General features: G+C 44.9%; 1 protein-coding gene across 2 annotated transcripts in view; it reads left to right on the top strand.

Annotated features, from left to right (window-relative positions):
• JAK1 (Janus kinase 1) overlaps positions 1-19,248 on the top strand; it is a 65,377-nt gene extending 46,129 nt beyond the window's left edge. Inside the window, exons 6-25 of one of the 2 annotated variants that reach the window (XM_062624434.1) lie at positions 1,062-1,225; positions 1,803-2,145; positions 3,576-3,749; positions 4,481-4,638; positions 5,511-5,634; positions 7,040-7,229; positions 9,171-9,277; positions 10,508-10,654; positions 11,065-11,152; positions 11,668-11,795; positions 12,234-12,369; positions 13,000-13,151; positions 14,191-14,341; positions 15,022-15,113; positions 15,288-15,480; positions 16,258-16,382; positions 16,755-16,927; positions 17,395-17,512; positions 17,983-18,093; positions 18,852-19,248. In XM_062624434.1, the coding sequence (XP_062480418.1) occupies positions 1,062-1,225; positions 1,803-2,145; positions 3,576-3,749; positions 4,481-4,638; positions 5,511-5,634; positions 7,040-7,229; positions 9,171-9,277; positions 10,508-10,654; positions 11,065-11,152; positions 11,668-11,795; positions 12,234-12,369; positions 13,000-13,151; positions 14,191-14,341; positions 15,022-15,113; positions 15,288-15,480; positions 16,258-16,382; positions 16,755-16,927; positions 17,395-17,512; positions 17,983-18,093; positions 18,852-18,953 (2,976 nt within the window). In that variant the 3' untranslated portion in view covers positions 18,954-19,248. The remainder of the gene's footprint in view (positions 1-1,061; positions 1,226-1,802; positions 2,146-3,575; positions 3,750-4,480; positions 4,639-5,510; positions 5,635-7,039; positions 7,230-9,170; positions 9,278-10,507; positions 10,655-11,064; positions 11,153-11,667; positions 11,796-12,233; positions 12,370-12,999; positions 13,152-14,190; positions 14,342-15,021; positions 15,114-15,287; positions 15,481-16,257; positions 16,383-16,754; positions 16,928-17,394; positions 17,513-17,982; positions 18,094-18,851) is intronic. The other variant, XM_062624435.1, reaches the window with a different exon arrangement.
• Positions 19,249-21,406: the final 2,158 nt, after the last annotated feature.

The raw sequence follows: 21,406 nt of genomic DNA, 5'->3' as shown, positions 1-21,406 counted from the left end.
TAGTCCTACAGAGGAGCATTAGGAGAATTAAAACTGTGACAGTATGGTGTCCTTTTAATGAGGTTTTTTTTAGTGTGTGGTATTAAAACACTGACTGCTAGTAACCACTGTCACACAGGCCTTCCATGCTGTTTCTCCTTCCTTCTGTTGTGCGTCCCCTTGCTGGCAGTACATACAGCACACTGGACATGGCACGGAAAGCAGGGTGTCCCTGCTTCAGAAAGCTTGTGCTCTTGTACAGAAAGGTTTGTAGACACACAAATGGTTTTGCAAACCAGAAGCTGTCTGGTTTCACCAAAGAAATGGGAACATTGAAATTGATGAAGGCTTGTGAAATGAGCAAATGAAATGTACTGGGAAGAACTTGTTTACTGTTAATTCTGACTATAATTACTGCAGAACCTTCAGGCTTTGAAATATGGCTGTGTCCTTCAGCAGAAGAAATAACATGAAGCTGCTCCAGTGAATCCTTGTTTTATTGTGAAATCACAGTAAAAGAAAACACCAAGTGAGCTACAGCTCTGGGTGCATTTTAGTGGTGCCACTTGCATTCTAAAGTAGTAAAAAAAGCAACTATTTTTTCTTCAAGAGGAATAAAACCACCGTTTAAGTTGTGGATTGAATAGGGACCTTAATGTATATTGTCAGACAGTGTTGTGTTAAGCATTTACTTTTGGGTAATAACATTAAACCAAAGGCCAAACAGAAAGAAGTGATCCTTGTATAAGGCAACAGAAATGTCTTTGCTGGTGATTCCATCAATCTCTTGAACAAAGTGTCTTTGTAAAAGACTTCTGTCAGGCACAAATGTTAGTGTTTCTTCTCAAATAGGCAGGTTTGTGGGTGACTAGTGATTGCCTCTGTTTTGCTGGTCGAAGAGAAGACTGCATCTATTGCATAGCTCTTCCCTTCTCCTCCTACCCCTTCCTGTCCTGGCTTTCAGCTTCGGGTGACTCTTGCTTGAGGAGAGCCTCTGATCTTGTGACATATTGCTTGCTCATAGGAAAACCATGACAAATACCAAATCTGGTAACCTATTTTTTGACTTGCTTCCTATCAAGGGTCAGTATGACTTAGTGAAAGGCCTGGCACCAATCCGTGATCCTAAAAATGATCAAGAGGTTCATGAAATTGAAAACGAATGCCTGGGCATGGCTGTTCTTGCAATCTCTCACTATGCCATCAAGAAAAATGTGAAGCTTCCAGAGCTTCCCAAAGATATGAGGTGAGCCTGGACAACTTCTTTGTCACTGTTGGGTCTGTTGCAGTTGTCTTCCAGAAGGGGTTTTAAGCATTTTACCTTCCAGAGTCCGACTGTACAGGAGTTACCAGTTCCACACTACTGTTGCTAAATGGGACTTCCTAATCTTGTCAATAAAGATATGTATTAGAAAACCTGATTTTTTTCTCATTTGGAAAGTATTTGAAACCTATGAAGCTAGTGCAGCCAGCCCACTGATGTGCTGGGTACCAAGTGCCTTGCTATAGATGCAGGCTCTTGGATTGGTATGGTCAGAAATGACAGCGTTAAATGGCAACCTAATGAGGAAGCAGTTAGAATAAATCAATTTGATTATAGATTTGAGTGGGCTGTATCCATCTGACTAAAAAGCTTTCAGAAAAGGTTATTACCTGAAGTCCTGTTGGCTATTAATGCTGTAAACACTGCTACAGTACCAGCTGCACAGTGGTTTGCTGCATCCTGTTCTCTGTAACGTTCCAGGTAAGGCAGCTGCACGTTTTAGAGAGTTAAAGGCGTAGGAGACAACAATATTAACTCATAGCATTGTTTTTCCTTCTAGTTACAAGCATTACATTCCTGAAACCTTGAACAAGACTATCAGACAGAGGAATTTCTTAACCAGGATTCGGATAAATAATGTTTTCAAGCATTTCCTTAAAGAGTTTAACAACAAAACCATTTGCGACAGTAGCGTGACTTCACGGGATCTCAAAGTAAAATACCTGTCAACCATGGAGACCTTGACCAAACATTATGGAGCAGAAATTTTTGAGACTTCTTTTTTGCTGATTTCATCTGAGAATGAAATAAATAGATCCAATTGTGGAGACAATGAGATACTCCCACTCTATGAAGTCATCGTAACGGGAAACAATGGAATTCAGTGGAGGCTCAAGCCAAATGTAAGTATCCCTTGATAAATGGGAGTTACAGGATTGCTGAGGGGGGAATAATAACTGGAACAAATGATCATGATCTTCAGACACTGTGGATCAGCTCTTTATTGAAAGGACTTCTTTTGTAGGATTTTTGCAGGTTGGAAGGGACCGCAGGAGGTGTCTAGTCCCAACCTCCTGTTCAGGGTTAGCTTTGAGATCAGATCAGGTTGCTCAGGGCTTTATCCATTCTGGTCTTGAAAACTTCCAACACCACTGCACAATCTCTGTGGGCAACCTGTTTAGCAGGAAGATCAAAGACTCTACTGTGTAATTAAAGACTGTACAGTGGTGGGGCACTGGCACAGGGTGCCCAGAGAAGCTGTGGCTGCCCCATCCCTGGCAGTGCTCAAGGCCAGGTTGGACACAGGGGCTTGGAGCAAGCTGCTCTAGTGGAAGGGGTCCCTGCCCGTGGCAGGGGTTGGAGCTGGATGAGCTTTAAGGTCCCTTCCAACACAAACCAGGCTGGGATTCTATGTATCGACCAGACGAGACACAAGTCTTGAAAGATTAATGTCTGTGGAGGTCTTTATGGTTTTGTGCTCTGTCTTGGTACCAAAGCCTGTTAATACTGTCTGTATAATGGCACCCCAGGTGCTGTATTTGCTCATAGTCATAGACTTTTCATGAATAAACTAAAATACAGTGACATTAAAGCTGAGCTTTCTCACCTCGGTGATACTTTACGTGATGTTCCTTGTTTCAGTGCTGCTAATTGGATTGGTTTTGCTTAACCCTCTTCTGTACTTTGTGGACATAAATATTAAATATGCTCTGGGTTTGAAGGGGTTACGGCACATTCTACAGTTTTTCTCCACATATAATACTTGAAAAATCAACCTCTTTTTGCTTGCCTCAGTTCCCCAGAGTGGTGAGAACCCTACTGATAACTATCTTTTGTAACAGAAACGATTGTGTTTCACTTCATTTAGAGGTAACTTAACTGTCTCTGATGGGGAATTTGTTTTGAATGATAATATTAATGGGGTGAGGGAAGGAAGAGCTGATGTTTGAGCAGGAAAGCTCGCAAGAAATGCAGCCTGTTTCTTGTAAGGCTCCTGCTTCTGCTGGTTTATAGATTGTACTTATTTAAATCCCTAAACCAAAGACTTTCATCTCAGTGAGAACCTTTCTGTGACCCTTCAGCCTTGCGAAGAGAGAGGAAAGTCACCTAATGAGTGCTCACTTTCATCCTCATAAAACTCTGTCTTATGGACAATTCTTGATAGAAGTATATCTTTGCAATGCAGATACACTGAATGTGTAAATGAATTGATAATTCAGTGCAAAAAGCAAACAAAAACTAAATAGCTGTGGAAGATCAATTTGTCAGTAAAAACACTGGGCTAAAAAAGACATGTTTTTATTAGTTACTTTTATCCAAAATGTATTTGCAGTCTGTACAGACAGAGAAAGAGAAGAAGAAGAAAACCGATGGCAAAACCAGAAAGGATGAAGAGAAACTCAAAATTCAAGACACATGGAACAACTTCTCTTATTTTCCTGAAATCACCCACATTGTCATCAGGGAGTCTACAGTCAGCATTAACAAGCAGGATAACAAAAGGATGGTAAGAACCAAGCCTTGGATAGGTTTCCCTTCCCTAGGAAGCTCTAGTGACACAGCATTGCTGGGTCAAGAGGTGACAGCCTCCTTGAGGAACATTTTAACTCTTAAATAGCAGGTAAATATGCTGTCCCTAACACCACAGATACAGAAGTGATAGTTAGAAGAGCAGCAAGTTGGTGAGCATCATTGATTGTCTACACTTATTACTGCACATCACCAGTGTCTGGTGGCCTTCTTGCTGTGCTTCTCAGCCTGTGGCCTTCCTATGTACACCTTTGATAGCCACAAGCAGCATCAGCAAGTGTGGCAGATCCAGGAAGGCCTTGGGAAGGAAGGTGAGGAGGTTTCTAGATGCGCAGTTTAAGCATCCGAAGTGGTTCTTCTTTCTGTGAGCTGCCTGCTATTGGATTGGGAAAGGAGCTGCCTAAGTGCCCTTGGCTTCAAGTCCAGTGTGACTGCCCCATTCCTGAACTGTGGCACAAGTTTTTGCCTTAGAGATCTCATGTAGGATTACAGCAGAACATGTCATGCTGGAGAGCCAAAGTTTCTATCCAGTAATGGGTGGGGAGAACAGAGGACGGTCAGTGTTGGCTCTCTAAATGTGGTTTTCTCTTGTAGGTTTCTGGACAATTTTTTAGCCACTCTATGCAAAAATCTCTGGATATTGAAGCACTCCTGAAATGTTTTATCAGAACTACATGAATTCTTTACTAAAGTACCCTTTTGTTGTAGGAATTAAAGCTGTCCTCACATGATGAGGCCCTGTCGTTCGCGTCCTTGATAGATGGGTACTTCAGACTTACAGCAGATGCTCACCATTACCTCTGCACAGATGTGGCTCCTCCGCTGATTGAGCACAACATAAAAAACGGATGCCATGGCCCCATTTGGTGAGGAAAACGTTTGATTGTTGTTTTTCTACTTGAATAATTAGTCCTCTAATACTGCTGCATCGAGATTCTGAGTCCACTGAGGAAATTGGACATTTGGAAAACTGTCAATTACCAAAAGGCTGTAGAACAACTTAAGTTTGCTAAGGATTATATGGCAAAAGCCATCACTGTTTCTCTCCACATAAATTTACTCATCTCTAAAGCCAGTGTTTCCTCATTATAGGAATATTTTGAGGCTTACTCCACTAATAGATATGAAGATCATTGTCTGTTGAACAGATGAAAAAATTTACATAAATAGCATTGAGCTGTATCTACACTGACCCCAGGAGTCCTCGGGTGGATGAACAAAGCCTTCTGTTGTTTCAAATAGCTAAAGCAATTATGTTTCTTTCATAGAATCATGGAACCACAGACTGGTTTGGGCTGGAAGAGACCTTAAAGCTCCTCCAGCTCCAACCCCTGCCACGGGCAGGGACACCTTCCACTAGAGCAGCTTGCTCCAAGCCCTGTCTAACCTGGCCTTGAACACTTCAATCTTTTTGGCTTTTCTTTTTATGTTTGAAGATACAGTATATAGAAAACGGAGAGTTTATGTGTGCACTGTGTTAGATGTGGAATTTCCCCATTAAGCATACTAAGAGCTTAACAAATCTTTCTTCCCTTGCTCTGAGCAGCTAAATGCGAGTGTGTGTAATGCACACAATTAAATCATGTTTTAATAATAAATAACATAAATATGTCTAAGTTGCTGTTACACGTTTTTGTGCCAAATACAGAATTTACTCTCCTGTGTCTTTCCTAATAATAGATTTGGGATGCAGCTGCTCATTGGTTGTTTTTCCTCATGTGTACATTGACTCTTTCAGCACGGAATATGCCGTCAACAAGCTGCGCCAGGAAGGGAACGAAACAGGAATGTATGTGCTGAGGTGGAGCTGCACAAACTTTAACCACATTCTCATGACAGTGACTTGTTCTCAAGGCTCAGAGGTATGTCAGCAGTCATCTGATAATGAGCTGAAGACTGACAGCTGCCTGTGATCCATGCTCATGCGTTTGTGTTCTTCAGGGCAGTCACCCTTATGTCTGTGTGATAGCTGCTACAGCACAGGGTAGAGAGTTGTACTCGTAGCTTCCTTTTCTCCAGACCCTCTACAAATATGCTGTATCTACAAAGATGATTCAGGACGCCCAGAACATTGCCATTCATAGCAATAAAGCTGTGGAAGAACGTGGTTGAAATTAAAAGCATTTTAAACTCACATGGTGTGAGAATGACATACACAATTTGTCACTGTAACTTAGCTAATGTTTCCTGAACATGGGTTTGATTATACAAGCGTGTTTCTCCTGACACACTGGAAAAGAACAGTGCATGAAGACAGTTCCCTTTACATGCAGAACACCGCAGAAGGAGATAGATATACAGCTAGCTGGGGGAACATACTTCTTGAAAGATGATTGATAAGCAGAAGCTCATGATGAGGGATAGCTGAGGGAACCAGATGGTGATGGTGACAGAAAAGAAGAATGCAGGAACTGCACAGAAGTTCAGCTGAAGTCTGCAGTTGACTTGCTGCTTTGGAGAAAATACTTCAGGTGTTCACACAAGGATAATACTAGCATAAACACATATAAACTGCTGTTCTTCCCTTAGAAATACAGGTAAATAGAATCAACTGTGAGGTCAAGAAGGGATATTTGATACTGGGTTCATCTTCTGTAGACATTTCTAAGAGGGCTAAGTGATCAACATTGTCTTCTAAAAGACAGGACAACTTGAAATAACAAATCAGTTGTGCCTTGGAAAACATTCAACCTCTTTGCAAGGCTTATCAAGAAAAAGGAAAGGTGGCATGAAGCTGTGGTATGGTAGAGGTGAGGAAGAGGCCTTGAAAGGGCTGAGACAGGTAAGTGCATAAGTTTCAGCCCTTTGGAAAGTGTGAGCATCAGCATGGAATGGTTTCACTTGTTGAACAATGTGGGTTGTGAAAGGGAGCTGTGCTATTTTTAAGTGGAGATGTTGAAACCATGGTCCAGCTTCTGCAATTCTTGACCAGATGAAGAGAAGATTCCTTCAGGAAGAGTCAGGGCTTCCACACACTCTCAGGTTCTGCAAAACACACAAGCCATAATTTGGGCTTCTTAGATGATTGAATCTTCATGTTGCTGCTCTTCCACTCTGTTATTGTAAGTCTTCCTGGGACTGAAAGTTATAGGAATTTTAGGGCTTTTTCTACTGTGTTGGAGTTAGAGGACCCTGGCATAGAGGCAAGTGATTACTGGTGCTACGTGTGATTTCAAAGGCTTTTGGGAAGTTTTTGTGGCTTAACAAACATTCTTTCACTCTAATGATTATATTTTGTCTTTTTCTCCCTTCCCCCCCTCCCAATAGCAGATGGGAAATAGTTCAGTCCAGTACAAGAACTTCCAGATTGAAGTGAAGAAAGGCGGGTACTTCCTACATGGATCCAGCAAATCTTTCTCATCCTTAAAAGAGCTGATGGATCACCTGAAGGGACAAATACTCCGGACAGACAACATAAGCTTTACACTGAAGAGGTGCTGCCAACCAAAACCAAGAGGTAGTGTGTCCTTTAAGAGGGGCAACAAACTTTGTTGTTGAAAGGAAACAAGCTCCAAGGATGAGAGGGGTTCTTGGTGTCTCGTTTGTTCTGTGTCCCCATGTGAAGCTCATTGGTTACTTAAGAAGTGACATTTAAGGTTTCTTCCTTCACTGTGGAGGAGGAGTCTTCTCAAAAAGCAAACCCAAGCCCTGTGAACAAGGTTTTAAGGGTTTCCTTTCCCTCTTACAAGCTCAGCACAGGATGCTCAGGGAGTGGTACTTCTCATGAGCCTTCTTTGGGTGAACTTCTCCCATGACACTGAGAAAAGTTCTGGTTTCCCTTCTTGCACCTCGAAGCTGGGCTGGCCCTGCAGAGGTGGCCTCTAGATTTGTCTGAAAGGAAAATGTCCCAGCTGACTCAGAGCCATGGGCTGCAGTGCTGTGGTGAAGCAGGGACCAGGGAAGGTTCTTCCTTTGCTTCACCACATCACGTATGCCAGGCAGTGTCACCATTCAGCATGTCGTGTTCCTGTGGCAAAGAAGGGTTGCAGCCTGCAGTGGCTGTGTGGCAACCTCTGGTTGGAAGCTTGTTTGCTCTCATGTTGAGCTGTTGTTTAGTCTATTAATCATGAAGCAGAAGGAAAGCTGGCTCTGCAACTGTTAGCAAGCAGAACAGCCTTGGAGTCAGTAAATCCATCTGCGAGGTCAGCTTTGAGAGGGCTGGGACAAGCCTGCATTTGTTAAACTGCCCAAGCCAGCACTTACTGAAATGGTTTGCTATAAGCAAGTGTCTTGCAGCTGAGTTTTGTCTGAAAGGGGAAACACAGTGGTGTGATTGTGTGATCTGATAGTGGTTTTCTGTTAGAAGGGAAATAACTGAGCTGCATTAATTACCTGCTTGTTCTGATGGTTTTAGAGCAGAGTTTTCTGTAGATGGACACTGAGCTTAGCAGCACTTTGAGGAACCCTGTCAAGAACATGGAGAGGTTATAGTTGTGACTACATTTTGACAGCTGTATGTGGAATAAAATGAAATGAGTCAAGGAGTTGAGTGCCCACTTCAGCTTTTCACTGGAATTACAGTGGGAGCCAGCACATTATCTGTGCTGTTCCCTGTTCTGCCTATTCCCTGTTTAGGGTATTTTTTTCCCTTCTTTTTAAATCTGTTTTATTGGTCATTCACAAAGAGGTTTAGGGGATGCAGAAATAAAGCTGGTTTCCAGTGTATGGTTCATGACTGGTTGTTTTCGGAATCCTAGATCCCAGTTTAGCCCTGATGCACATGTGCTGCTCACAGGAATGGGAAGGCCAGATGCACACAGACATCTAAAGCCATTGTACTGTAATAAATAAAGCCTGCTGTTCAACACAGGAAGGCAAAACTCATGTGCAAGGCGTTGGGATCTGACCATGCCTCTCCCTCACCAGAAGCAGTGGGGAGGAAGAACCAGCCTTTTGAGTCTTTTCCTTCTGTTCATTTCCCATTCCCCAGTTTAATTCCAGTGCTCTGGAAACAGACTTTTGGTGTTTCCCAGGGTGCAAGAAGTGCTCAAGGAGGTAAAAAGAGGAAATGAGACTCCAGCTACCTCTTAACCCATCTGCACACTGCAGGAGGGACTGCGTGGTATTTTACTTAGCGTACGGCAGAGGTATCGCCTCTTGTAGTCCTGGGTATTCATTTGTGCAGTAGCCACTGTTCAGTTTCTTAATATCAGCCCCAATATGGCTAATATTAACATTGTGTGTATAATATAAAATACATAGCTCTGCTGTAGTGAATTCTCTGTTGGATGACAGAAGTTACTTGAGCAGAACTTAAGTCAAAGTCTCTTCTTTCCTCCCTGCTCATCCCTCTGGGGGTTTACTTTGCAGTAAGCATAGGCAGCAACGTTACTGACTGAGAAGGGTGGATGCAGTTATTCTGACAAGCCCTAAAGACTTTTCTCTCCCTGCCTTCCAGAAATCTCCAACTTGCTGGTTGCAACCAAGAAGGCGCAGGAATGGCAGCCAGTCTATCACCTGGGGCAGCTGAGCTTCCACCGAATCCTTAAGGAAGAAATCATCCAGGTGGGGAGCTGCTGAACTCTGTTTCTCTCTTGTAATCAAACAAGTGCAGCATCCCGTTGTACCCTGTTCAGTAATACAAAATCACCCCATTCCAGCTGGTTCTTTCACTCCCATTTCTCCTCAGCAAAGCTTAAGGAGAATCTTCATTTGTATTAAAGCCTCTTATTGCAGAACTTAATTGTTTACATGTCCTTGTGTGGAAAAAGAAGAGCAGCTTGGAAGTAATGCCTGCCACTAGGAATGAAATTGATATTTGAGCAGGTTTCTAATGGCTATGGAGAGAGATGCTTCTAAGGTCGTTCTTAAAACACCACGAAGGTCTTAAGAGCTGTTTTTCTGAGGTGCTTTGTTGCTAAATGTGGCTGTATCTGTTAAAGCCTCACGTATCAGGAAACAGGCAGCTTAGAGGTTTAAGATAATATCCTACAGTGAAAAACAAGGGTGAAGTATTCAAAAGCTCTGAAGAGTCTCAGCATTCAAAATCCTGTGTTCCAGACTGATTCAGCACCCAGCTTTTCCATCAGTTGTTTCAATCAGTGATGCTAAATCCTGAACAAACCTCAAACCCCCCAGTGGCTGGAATGCGCAGTCACATTTGATGCTTCTAAAAGACCTGAGCTCTTCAAACATGCACTTAACTGCTTCAGTTAAACAGAAAGGTCTGGGGGTTTTGTTAACTTGCATCAGTGCCCAGAGAGATACGGGTTATGTTAATATTGATGCTGATATTTACAGTCAGGGTGCAGGCTTCCTGCAAAAATATCCCAAGGTGGCATCCTCTGTGATTTTAGGAGGAAATTGCTTTCCCAGACAAAGCGTTCCATTGAAGTATTACTTCCTCTAACTTTTGGAAGGACATTAAAGGTTGCCTCAGTAGCAGCTTATTGTAAATAAGAGGCCAGTAATTATTTATTCATTTGGTGTTTAGTCTGATAATGTTAAACCACAGTGAACCTGTGTGATGTTAATGGAGATGTAGTAGCTCTTTTGTGTCAGATGAGTTTCCAGTGGCGAGTATGCTGAGAGAGACCACTTAAGCAAAGGCTAACACAGTGTCATTGGTTTCTCACTGTGCTAATTGTAAGTCTATATGTAGCTAGATCAAGTGGAGGGCTAAGTCCACTCTCTACTTGGAGAAGCAGCATACAGTGCAGATCCAAGTATTGGGGTAAATCTACCCTTGTTTGCTTCATGTCCTGGTTGAAACATGTATTGTGTGTTATGTCTTAGGGTGAGCATCTTGGAAGAGGGACGAGAACACAGATTTACTCAGGGATCCTCAGCTACAAAGAAGATGAGAACGAAGGCTATCAAAATGAGAAAAAGATTAAAGTCCTCCTCAAAGTCTTGGACCCCAGCCACAGAGACATTTCTTTGGCAAGTTTTTCCCTTTTTGTCTGTTTACTACAGCTATGACCTCAGTTGTATTTGGTTAACTATGAAAAGCCTTTAAAAGAAGGGCTTGTGCATCTATAGTTAAGGGAATAGGAGATACTGAAGGTGTATCTCACCATTTTAGGCAGTCAGATCCATCAATGACCAGCATTTTGGAGTTACTTGCTCATTAGGCAAGCAGCATCAGGTCTGGCTGGAGCACGCCAGCACTGATTTCAGCCTGCACACGTGCAGACCATAAGCACATCCCCGCCATTGCTGACCCTCTCTGTTCCTAGAACACAGTGATTCTGCAGATGGTTTTGTTCCTTGATGCTTGCAGTTGTTAAACACTTGGATGAGTGTGGCAGTGACCAGCAGCTTCATGGCTGACCTCTTTTGCTTCCCAACAGGCATTCTTTGAGACAGCGAGCATGATGAGGCAGGTGTCTCACAAGCACATTGTCCTCCTCCATGGAGTCTGCGTCCGGGATGTTGAAAGTGAGTTTTGGGAACGCCTCTCCAGGCTTGGAAGGGACTGGGCACCGTTCAGTTCAGTGCTGGCACGGGGGAGATGGAGGTAGCAGTTGCTGCCTCAGTTCTCAGTGCAGACACAAGTGGAATCAGAAATGCAAGGCAGCTGCAGAGTCCTTTCTGCTAACAAGTTTCCTCATCCAATGCTGTTTTAGAATAAGTGCCTTATGGGCTCATTCTTGAGGTTGGAATGCCAGAGTGATAGTGGCAGTGTCCTTACAAACCAGCCTTCTGGCTTCCTTGGGAAGACTTTGCCCTGTGGTCTTTGAAATGCTTTGCTTCAGGTTTGCTGTCCATTTACTACATAAACCCACTCAGCCTTTTCATTTGGACTCTGAACACTGAAATCGCCTTTGGGGAAGGTGAAGTAAAGACATTCAATAACCATCGTGCCCTGGGGAGAGGGGGAGATGGTAACAGGCCATTAGATCACTCCAGACACTGGTTACTGCAGTACTGACTTTATGTTCCTGATTTCACAGACATCATGGTTGAAGAGTTTGTTGAATTTGGGCCTCTGGATCTGTTTATGCATCGGAAAAGTGAAGTTCTGACAACTCCTTGGAAGTTCAAAGTTGCCAAACAACTTGCGAGCGCACTGAGCTACTTGGTAAGGGACCTCTCGACAGAAGCATTGCCTGTAGCTGCTACAGCCTGATGCTCCCGAGGTTCCATGTGCATCAGTAACTAAGGAATTTGCTTTCTCAAGTGGGACTGTACAATGTATGGGATATTCCTTTTGTATTCATATTGTTGCTTTAAATAAGGAGAAAGAGCCTCAGAGGAGGTCGTGAGCTCTGTTTTATCAGCAGGCCATGTGCCTGCAGTGATGCTCTTTGTGGAAAAGGAATATTATGGTGCCTAAGAGTGAACAGTATGTTTCCCTATTCCCCCTTTCCCTGTTTTTCTCTAGGATAATTTCTTCCAAGCTGTATTTTTACGTTTCAGCTTGGACTATTTTTCAGTGCTCCCCTATGTCATGGGTATGTCAGAACTCTGGCAGAGCACTGAGAACTGCACTCACTGTTCTTTTCCTTCCTTCCCGCAGGAGGATAAGGATTTGGTACATGGAAATGTGTGTACTAAAAACATCCTATTGGCAAGAGAGGGAATTGACACTGAATATGGTCCCTTCATAAAGCTGAGTGATCCAGGAATACCAATAACTGTGCTGACCAGACAAGGTATGGTACAAGAATTGGATTGCTTTCTTTGGTGGGGAAGGGGAAAGGAAGAAATTATAGAATCCCAGCCTGGTTTGGGTTGGAAGGGACCTTAAAGCTCCTCCAGCTCCAACCCCTGCCACAGGCAGGGACACCTTCCACTAGAGCAGCTTGCTCCAAGCCCCTGTGTCCAACCTGGCCTTGAACACTGCCAGGGATGGGGCAGCACCTCATCACCCTCACTTTTTTCCCTAGAGTATATCTCTACCATTTATACCAGCTAGACCTGGCTCCAGTGTAGAAGTAGCCAGCTTTCACAAATGTGAAAAAGTAAATAAGTGAAAGAATGTTGCTGATGGAGGGTGCTTGTTTTATTCATTTCTCTTAAAAACTCACGTTAAGTCAAGTGAGATAATGCAGAAAGAATCTCAGTTTCTGGATGGCTCAAGGCACCACCTTGTAAAATGCACAGGAACACCCTCGAGAGAACAGGGATTTGGGCATGAAGATTTGCCTGAAGGTGGACAAGCAGTGCAGCTTTAGTTTAGCTCAGTTAAGCGGGTGTTAGACCAGAATAACTGAGTTAGAAGGCTGTTTATTGAGTCCCTTGATACTAACTCCAGAACGCATTGATTCTGCGTTTGATCTCAGAATGCGTCGAGCGAATCCCCTGGATTGCACCCGAATGTGTTGAAGACTCCAAAAATCTAAGTGTTGCAGCAGATAAGTGGAGCTTTGGTACAACACTGTGGGAAATCTGCTATAATGGAGAAGTCCCACTGAAAGACAAGACGTTAGCAGAGGTAAAACTGTGTTCATAACCCTTACCTTCACATCTCCGATACAGCCTCTTTGGCGCTGCAGTTTCCATACCCAACTTGAATTGCTTTCACCTTGCAGGAAATCCAGCTCAGCTGGACTTGGTAAGGGGCTGATTTGTGTCAACTGCCACAGGTTGCAGCAGGAATTCATGTCCTTGCTGTAGAAATTGCTCATTATTGCTTCAACCTGACCTTGTGGAGCATTCTCAGTTAAACAGAACTGCTGCTGCTCTCACATTTGCCCTTTCCTAATCACTGTGTCCAGTTACAAAGTGATGGAGGTTCTGCTTACAAGCAATTGGGTGGTTCTGTTCTTGCTTGTGTCTTTTAGCTGTTGGTTCAGAACTAGTCTCCCGTGGGACACCATTATTCACTATGAAATCTAAAAAACATTAAATAAGCCTCGTCCTGCCTCCCTGCTGCAGTGTCTGTTCAGCGCTGCTGGAGGCCCTCGGCATATGTTCCAAACATGCTTTTTGTCTCTTGAAGTGTTGCTGTGTTGGGAAGGGGATGGAGCAAAGCAGCTGCTGCTCATCTGAAGGAAATGACTGAGTCCTTGAGTCACTTCAGGAGGTGGCTGAAAGGAACTGGCTGCCCAGGGTGCAGTCCCCTTCCTGCATGTGGAAGGCAGTGCTTAGGAAAGTCCATCCTCATCCCATCTGCCCCGAAGCTGGTACCTTCTCAGGGGCTGTGAAGAGCAGGCAGTGCTGTGGGGTTTCCCTGGTGAGCATTTCCACTCAGCCATTTGTCCCAGTGCATAAATAACATGGCAAACCAGGAGGAAAAATCACTTCAGAGTGTTGTAGAACCTTATGTGTTTTAAGTGGTTGCTCCAAACTACACCAGATTCAGCACAGTAATAATTCCCTGTGGGTAGGAGATGGTGAAGAGGATGAGTTCTTGTCAAAGTAGAAGCCCACAGTGAGTTAAGGACCCAATGGTCACGTTTTCTGCTGTAGAACACAGGTGTATTAAGTTAAAAGCTGCAATTGAAGCAGGAGTTTCCCTTTGCACCTTACAGAAGGAGAGGTTCTACGAGGGGCATTTTGTGTTGGCAACACCATCGTGCAAGGAGCTGGCTGACCTGATGAAGCAGTGCATGAACTATGACCCCCATCAGAGACCCTTCTTCAGAGCAATCATGAGAGACATCAACAAGCTGGAGGAACAAAGTAAGGCCTTGGCTTTGGGATAGGAATGGCTGCTTTATTTGGCCAAGGCAGGACCCTCCAGGGGCATTCTCCCATGTGTCTGGTTATACTGATGCCAGGAGTGTGGTGTCCCTGCAGAAATGGAACTAACCCTTTGTGCAGATGAGTGCAAGCGGGATGTGTTTAATTCATGCTGTATGTGTGGCTGCAGTTGTGTTGGTATTACTGCTGGCTCATTTGATGGTCCATATGTCATACAACAGCTTTATTTCCAATCTCTGAGCTCCATGAGACCTCCACAGGGCTCAGACAGCTCTGATTCCTGGCTCATCTTCTGCTGAAGTTCCTACAAAGCAACTAGCAGTCAGTCAATAAAGGGCGTAATTTTGCCTCCTGTATCTAGTAATATATAATCATGGAAGCTGAGGGTGGGAAGTATAGCAAGGGAAGGCGAGATGTCTGGAAGGAGACCCAGCAAGCAACCCACAAGGCGAGGGGGAAGATGAGCAAGTGACAGACTGGCACGTACGAGTGGAAGGAATTCCCTGTCAAACAGGAGGCAGGATATAAGTAAGGGAAGTTGTGACAGCAGGGGTAGACACACCAAGAACAGCTCAGTGGCAGTGAGCAAGGATGCCCTGAAGTGTCCAAGATGTCCTGGCAGGAATCTGTCTGACCTGAGACTTTTTTCCCACCCTTAGATCCTGACATTGTCTCAGAGAAGCCCTTTACAGAGGTGGATCCCACTGTCTTTGAGAAGAGATTCTTGAAAAGAATCCGTGATTTGGGAGAGGTAAGAGGAATGTCAGGAGCAGAACACGGATACGTGTGTGTACACACAGCTGTGTGTGCTTTCTGTGTCACAACAGGAAGATGGGAGTCATAAATGCCCAAAATAGCATGTCAGTAACTGTGGTTAGCAAGTGCTGTGTTAAATAACACTGTTCCTTCTTTCTTTTACAATCAGGGCCACTTTGGCAAGGTGGAACTCTGTAGATACGACCCAGAAGGTGACAATACAGGGGAGCAAGTGGCTGTTAAATCCCTGAAGCCAGAGAGTGGAGGGAATCACATCGCTGATCTCAAGAAGGAAATAGAGATCTTGAGGAATCTTTATCATGAGAACATTGTCAAATATAAGGGAATTTGCACAGAGGATGGTAAGTCTTCATGGTGAATATTAAAAGTGCACACTAAAAGGGTTGTCCTTTAAAAATGAAGCGGTTTAAAAAGTAGAACAGTCTCAGTTCAATCTTAGGGGTTTCGGTCATTTTCTTTATGGAAAAAGCAGCAATTTACCATAGAATCCCAGCCTGGTTTGTGTTGGAAGGGACCTTAAAGCTCCTCCAGCTCCAACCCCTGCCATGGGCAGGGACACCTTCCACTAGAGCAGCTTGCTCCAAGCCCCTGTGTCCAATCTGGCCTTGAGCACTGCCAGGGATGGGGCAGCCACAGCTTCTCTGGGCAATCTCTTCCAATGCCCCCCAAGGCTTATCTCTGAAGCCTTGCTCCTGCCTGTATCTGTGCTGGGCAAACCTGGATGTGGACATCAGGGTCAGTGTTCTCACCAAACCCATACAAAACTGAGCACCTGGGCAGGGTGAGGGGGTCTGTTCAGGAGTGAGCTGACCATCACAGCTGGGTCATCACCCCTTAAACCCAGAGGTCAGTGTTGGAAGCATCCATTATTCATAGAAGAGAGCTCTCTTTGTTTTATAGTTTCGTTTTTCAGTAGTGATTGTTCTAAGCCAGTATTAAAAACTTAAAGAACTTTGAAGTTCAGTAACTGTCCTGCCTGAATGGATTCTCTGCTGGGTTGTGCAGGGACTGTCTCTGGGATTTAGCCCATAGTGTGGCCACGCTCACATGAAACCATTAAAAATGCTGCCAGTTAATGGTGTGAGAAGGGTAATGTTAAACCCTCGCTCTGTTGTTAGGTGGAAGTGGGATTAAACTCATCATGGAATTTCTTCCTTCTGGGAGCCTGAAGGAGTATCTGCCACGGAACAAGAACAAAATCAACCTCAAACAGCTTCTCCGATACGCGGTTCAGATCTGCAAGGTGAGCCTGGCACCAGAGCCTTCTGCAGCTCTTCTGCTTGTGTAGTTTAATCTTTAATTGAATACAGGGATGGGGGGGGGAGGAGAGCAATGCCCAGCGAACAAAACCTTTCTCCTTCCTTTGTCCCAAGGACCTGGATCCTGAAGCAGTCCCTCCTGTGCTTCAAGTGCTAGGGAAGGATTACCAGGTCCCCTTGCCTGAAAGCTTATGATAAGAAGATGGGTTTGTGGTTAACGGTGGGCTGGGCAGTGAGAAGTGTAGGCGCAAGCTGCCAGTTGTGGCAGCACACAAAGACCTGCTGCTGCCAAGGGGAAGCTGGAGAAAGCGATGTGAGTTGGAGCGAGTAGTGTAAAAGGTTTTCTCCTCCCTCAGGGAATGGACTACCTGGGCTCCCGTCAGTACGTGCACCGGGACTTGGCAGCAAGGAACGTCCTTGTTGAAAGCGAGAACAGAGTGAAGATTGGGGACTTCGGTCTCACCAAAGCCATCGAGACAGACAAGGAGTACTACACAGTCAAAGACGACCTCGACAGCCCTGTCTTTTGGTAGTAACTCACAACTCATTTCCTTTAAGCAGCCTGTGCAGCGCAGTAACTCGTCTGCTCCTGCAGACTTTGGCTTTCAGGTGTCCTGAAGTCTTCTGGTTTTGGTAAGAGACTGAAATATACAACAGAGCAAGGACAATAAATGAAGGTCCAGTATCAGAGGAAGCAGAAGGCACCTGGTAGACTACACTTCCTTACCTACTCTGTGCCATTTGTTTCTTCCTGCACTTAAAACCTTAATTCCCATGATTTTTAGTCTGCTTTCACAGCGACTCACTGTGTAACAGTTGTCCCTCATTTGTCACTTCTGTGGCATCACAAGCCCTATGGACACATTCATTTATGTGCAGGGACTCTCCAAACGCAGAACGTGTCTCTTTAGTTCACTTTAAATACAGATGGGTGGTGCATACGTGAGATTTGTGTGGCTCTGGATGAAGATTAACACTGTTGTGCTGTGTCCACAGGTATGCCCCAGAATGCTTGCTTCAGAGTAAGTTCTACATCGCCTCGGATGTCTGGTCATTCGGGGTGACACTGTACGAGCTGCTTACCTACTGTGACTCGGAGTCCAGCCCCATGGCAGTAAGTGGTTGGGGAGGAAATGGCTGCTCAAGTAGCTTTAGTCGGATATAGAATCATGGAATAGTTAGGGTTGGAAAGGAGCTGAAGATCATCCAATTCCAACCCCCCTGCCATGGGCAGGGACACCTCACACTAAAGCATCTCACCCAAGGCTCTGTCCATACATATATTATATATAATAAATATTTTGGGGAACAAGAAGTTGATGACTCTCTGACAAAAGCAGCCCTTATGGTTGTCTTTCACTGAAGAGCCTGTACAGAGGCAAGTTGTGACTGCACATCCTGCTGAGGAAGCTGCATGTAAGCGTTACTATTTCCTACTGCAAGTATCCGGTGTGTGCTGTCTCTACAACGAGCACCCACCATTCGTTTTCACTTCGGGATGCAAAGCCCACCTTAATGCCAAGCTGGAACTCCCTGCATTAGTGCAGGGTGGGGGATGTGGGGCTCACACAGCTCTTTCCACAGGAGTTCCTGAAAATGATCGGCCCCACGCAGGGGCAGATGACGGTGGCGCGGCTGGTGCGGGTCTTGCACGAGGAGAAGCGTTTGCCACGGCCACCCAGCTGCCCAGAGGAGGTAATGGCTGTGCCCATGTGTTTGTTGTATTCGTGCCTGCCCTTTAGCACCAAATAGCACCAGATCCCAGTGGGAAAACCTGCTAAAAAGGCATTTCTGGGTTTTTTTCTGGTACTGATGTTCCCAAGTTTGGGACATCCCTTCAGAGGGGTGAAGGACTTTGCTTTAGCATCTGGATTCATGTAAAATGCATTCAGAATCCTTCTGATTTTTGAAATATGCATTTCCTGGGTGTGCAGAACCCAGACTGAGCAACGCCACGGTTCAAGCTGTCAGCACTACCACTGCATCAGTTGCTTGCACTGTCAAACATACACCTTTACTTCAACAAAGAACCCCCCCACTAATAGCATGTATTAATTCTGATCAAAATCCGAGGCATGTTTCTGTCACTGTTCATTCCTAAGCAGTGAGAATCTGCTCCATTACACTTACTGGAGAAAACAAATCAGAATCCCAGCCTGGTTTGGGTTGGAAGGGACCTTAAAGCTCCTCCAGCTCCAACCCCTGCCACGGGCAGGGACACCTTCCACTGGAGCAGCTTGCTCCAAGCCCCTGTGTCCAACCTGGCCTTTTAATCCTATCTGTTGCCTTTTTAACAGCTTTGGGGAAAATGTTTGTTCCCAAAAGCTTTGTCCAGGTAACAAAGCCCATGTCCAGGGTTAGTAACTTGGGTTCGTTTGAACCAGAGAATCGCAGAGTGATTTGGGTTGGGATGCTACACTCCTCCCTTTATAAACCCCTCTTGTTGTCGTTAGGTGGACCAGCTGATGAGGAAGTGCTGGATCTTCAAGCACGACGAACGGACGACCTTTCACAATCTGATCCAAGGATTTGAAACCATTATGAGTAAAATGTAATTCATGGTTTTGTAGATCCTGTCAGTACCTTCCATGTGCGACAACACAGAAATGCCCAAAACCTGTCATTGTTTTTTATATAACTACTGTAATTTGTACTCTGACTGTGCTAATGTGGTTTAAAGGAGCCTTTTTCCAATAGTTTTCCTTTTGAATTTTAGTCAACAGTTGGATCAAGTGAATTAAAAGGTATGGCAGAAATAATAGCTTCAACTCTTCTTGCTGCTGTTAGTGCGAGGCAGTTTTAGCTTTAGCCCATTATGGTCTTGCCACAATGTGAACTACCGTGATGTCCGACCGTGTTCCGTGTGCTACCTGTGGCATTGCAACAAGTCTGCTGGGCACGTGTGGGCCTTGAAGACCTGAACTATGTAAGAGGATTTAATGCAGTAGGTTAGTTTTCATGGGGTTTTGAGGTTTAAAAGAAGTTTGCCAAACAGCCTCCATGGACACTCCAATTTTCATCACAGAAACCCAAATCTAGCATAAAAACCCAGAGAAGACAAAGGAATGTGCTGGTCTTACCCCGTCTGCAGTTCTGAGCAATTCACATAGCGAAAAAAGAACTACTTGACTGTGGTGATGGTCCAAAAAGCAACCCCCAAAAGCACGGCTCGACATGTAGAGCGTCCCATTTCAGTGAGAAACCCCATTTCTGGATGAATGCAATCGCTTTTCCCCTCCCACACGACCCATTTGTACCTGCTGAAGTTTCCACTGGTTATGTAGCCATTAAACCTACAAACGCTTCTCAGCCGGCACCGCAGTGAGCTCTGGCGCTGTGAACTTCATTACATACTTTGGGAATGGAAAAGAATAGGAATCCATGTACAGGCTGCAGGGGAGAGCTCCCCTAACCAAGAATTAGCTAAAAGCAAGGACTGAGCATCTCGGATGAGGAGCTGAAGACCTGGAGCCTCCCTGTGACCAGCGGTGCCGCGCACATCGCGTGTAAGGTTTTGGTCAGTGGTTTCTTTGGCCAGCCTGTTGTATCAGTCAGTTCTGCTGATCTTCTCTAAAGCCCTTCGTTTGGCCTGAGATGGTGACTGGCCTTTTGTTAGGTTGGCTTCTGGACTCAAACCACGCTCATGGCAGGATTAAGGAACCAAAGAGAAGCCAGCGGGGCCGGACTGGGACCACCACCACCACCACTGTAGTGTCAAGACCAGACTGAGCGTTGAACTCAGCAGCAGGTGAAGTGTGGAATGGTGCTTGGCTCGGAGAAGCCACCAGGCTTCAAGGAACAGTGCTTGAACAGGAAACCTTTTGCTGCCCTGTGGTCTAGAACCTGGGCCATCATGCATTGAAAATGCTTTGAAGTGAGTTCTGGCCATACAGAAAGATGTCTTTATATATATATACATATATATATATAATTGTAATTATGAGCTGCAAGGAGGTCAGATTTATTTTTACAGTATTACCTGTTTTTTCTGTATGTACATCCCTCATGGCCCTGATTTCAATCTGTCAGCGCTTTTGTTACTCTTTATACAAACAAATCCAATGAATAAATTTTCTTTTTCTCCACGTGCCCATCTTTTTAAATCAGAAATTAAAGAGAAGTTTTTAAATGTAACTTCCCTTCCCTGGGGATCACAGAATCCCAGAAGGATTTGGCTTGGAAGGGACCTTAAAGATTGTTGAGTTCCAGCCCCCCCCCCGAACCTTCCACTGGAAGCTGCTCAAAGGTCTCATCTCAGTCTCCCCTCTGGCAGGTTAAAGCCATTCCCCTTGGCCTGTCCCTACAGGCCCTTCTCCAAAGCCCCTCTCCAAGGGTTTCTTGTTGGCCCCTTTAGGTGTTAAAAGGCCAAAATAAGATTTTCCAGTGGCATCAGAACATGCTGACTTCAAAACACCCTTTCCCCACATGAAGTGGTTACTTTAAAGGTAGGCCAGAGCTGCTTTCCTGCCACAGAAATCCACTTTAGCTGTGTACCAACAATTTATTTCCACTGAGAAGCACAGGAAGTTGAAAAAGTTGCATATACAAACAGTTGGACCAAACCAGTACAAGTGCATTGATCAACACACGCTGTAGAACCCCAGGAACACCCCTGGAACCTGCACTGCTGGGTGCTGGGCATCCAGCACAGCTGCTGAGAGGTTTTTGGGTGGGAAGGGACCTTAAAGCTCATCCAGCTCCAACCCCTGCCACGGGCAGGGACCCCTTCCACTGAGAGCAGCTTGCTCCAAGCCCCTGTGTCCAACCTGGCCTTGAACCAAGTATAAACTAAATCTATGTTCAGTGTGCATCCCGATCATATTACAAAGCTTAAAAGGCAGAAGTTAAGACCTTTTTGTTGCTTTTTGAGTACCACAAATATGGCTTCAGTTTTAGCTACAGCAAGATTAAGAAAGACCTCGGCTGTGACCTCAGTGCTCAGTGACTTGAGTCCAAACGGATCTGCAGCAGGATTCCCAGGGCTGTCACAGAGCATTGGCTCATAACT

The sequence above is a fragment of the Pezoporus occidentalis genome, unplaced genomic scaffold, assembly GCF_034315485.1.
Source record: "Pezoporus occidentalis ecotype Australia unplaced genomic scaffold, CSIRO_AGI_Poc_V1 ctg267, whole genome shotgun sequence".
NCBI classification, from domain to species: domain Eukaryota; kingdom Metazoa; phylum Chordata; class Aves; order Psittaciformes; family Psittacidae; genus Pezoporus; species Pezoporus occidentalis.
Note: the sequence above shows the minus strand (reverse complement) of the source record. Positions and strands in the feature narration are given on the sequence as shown.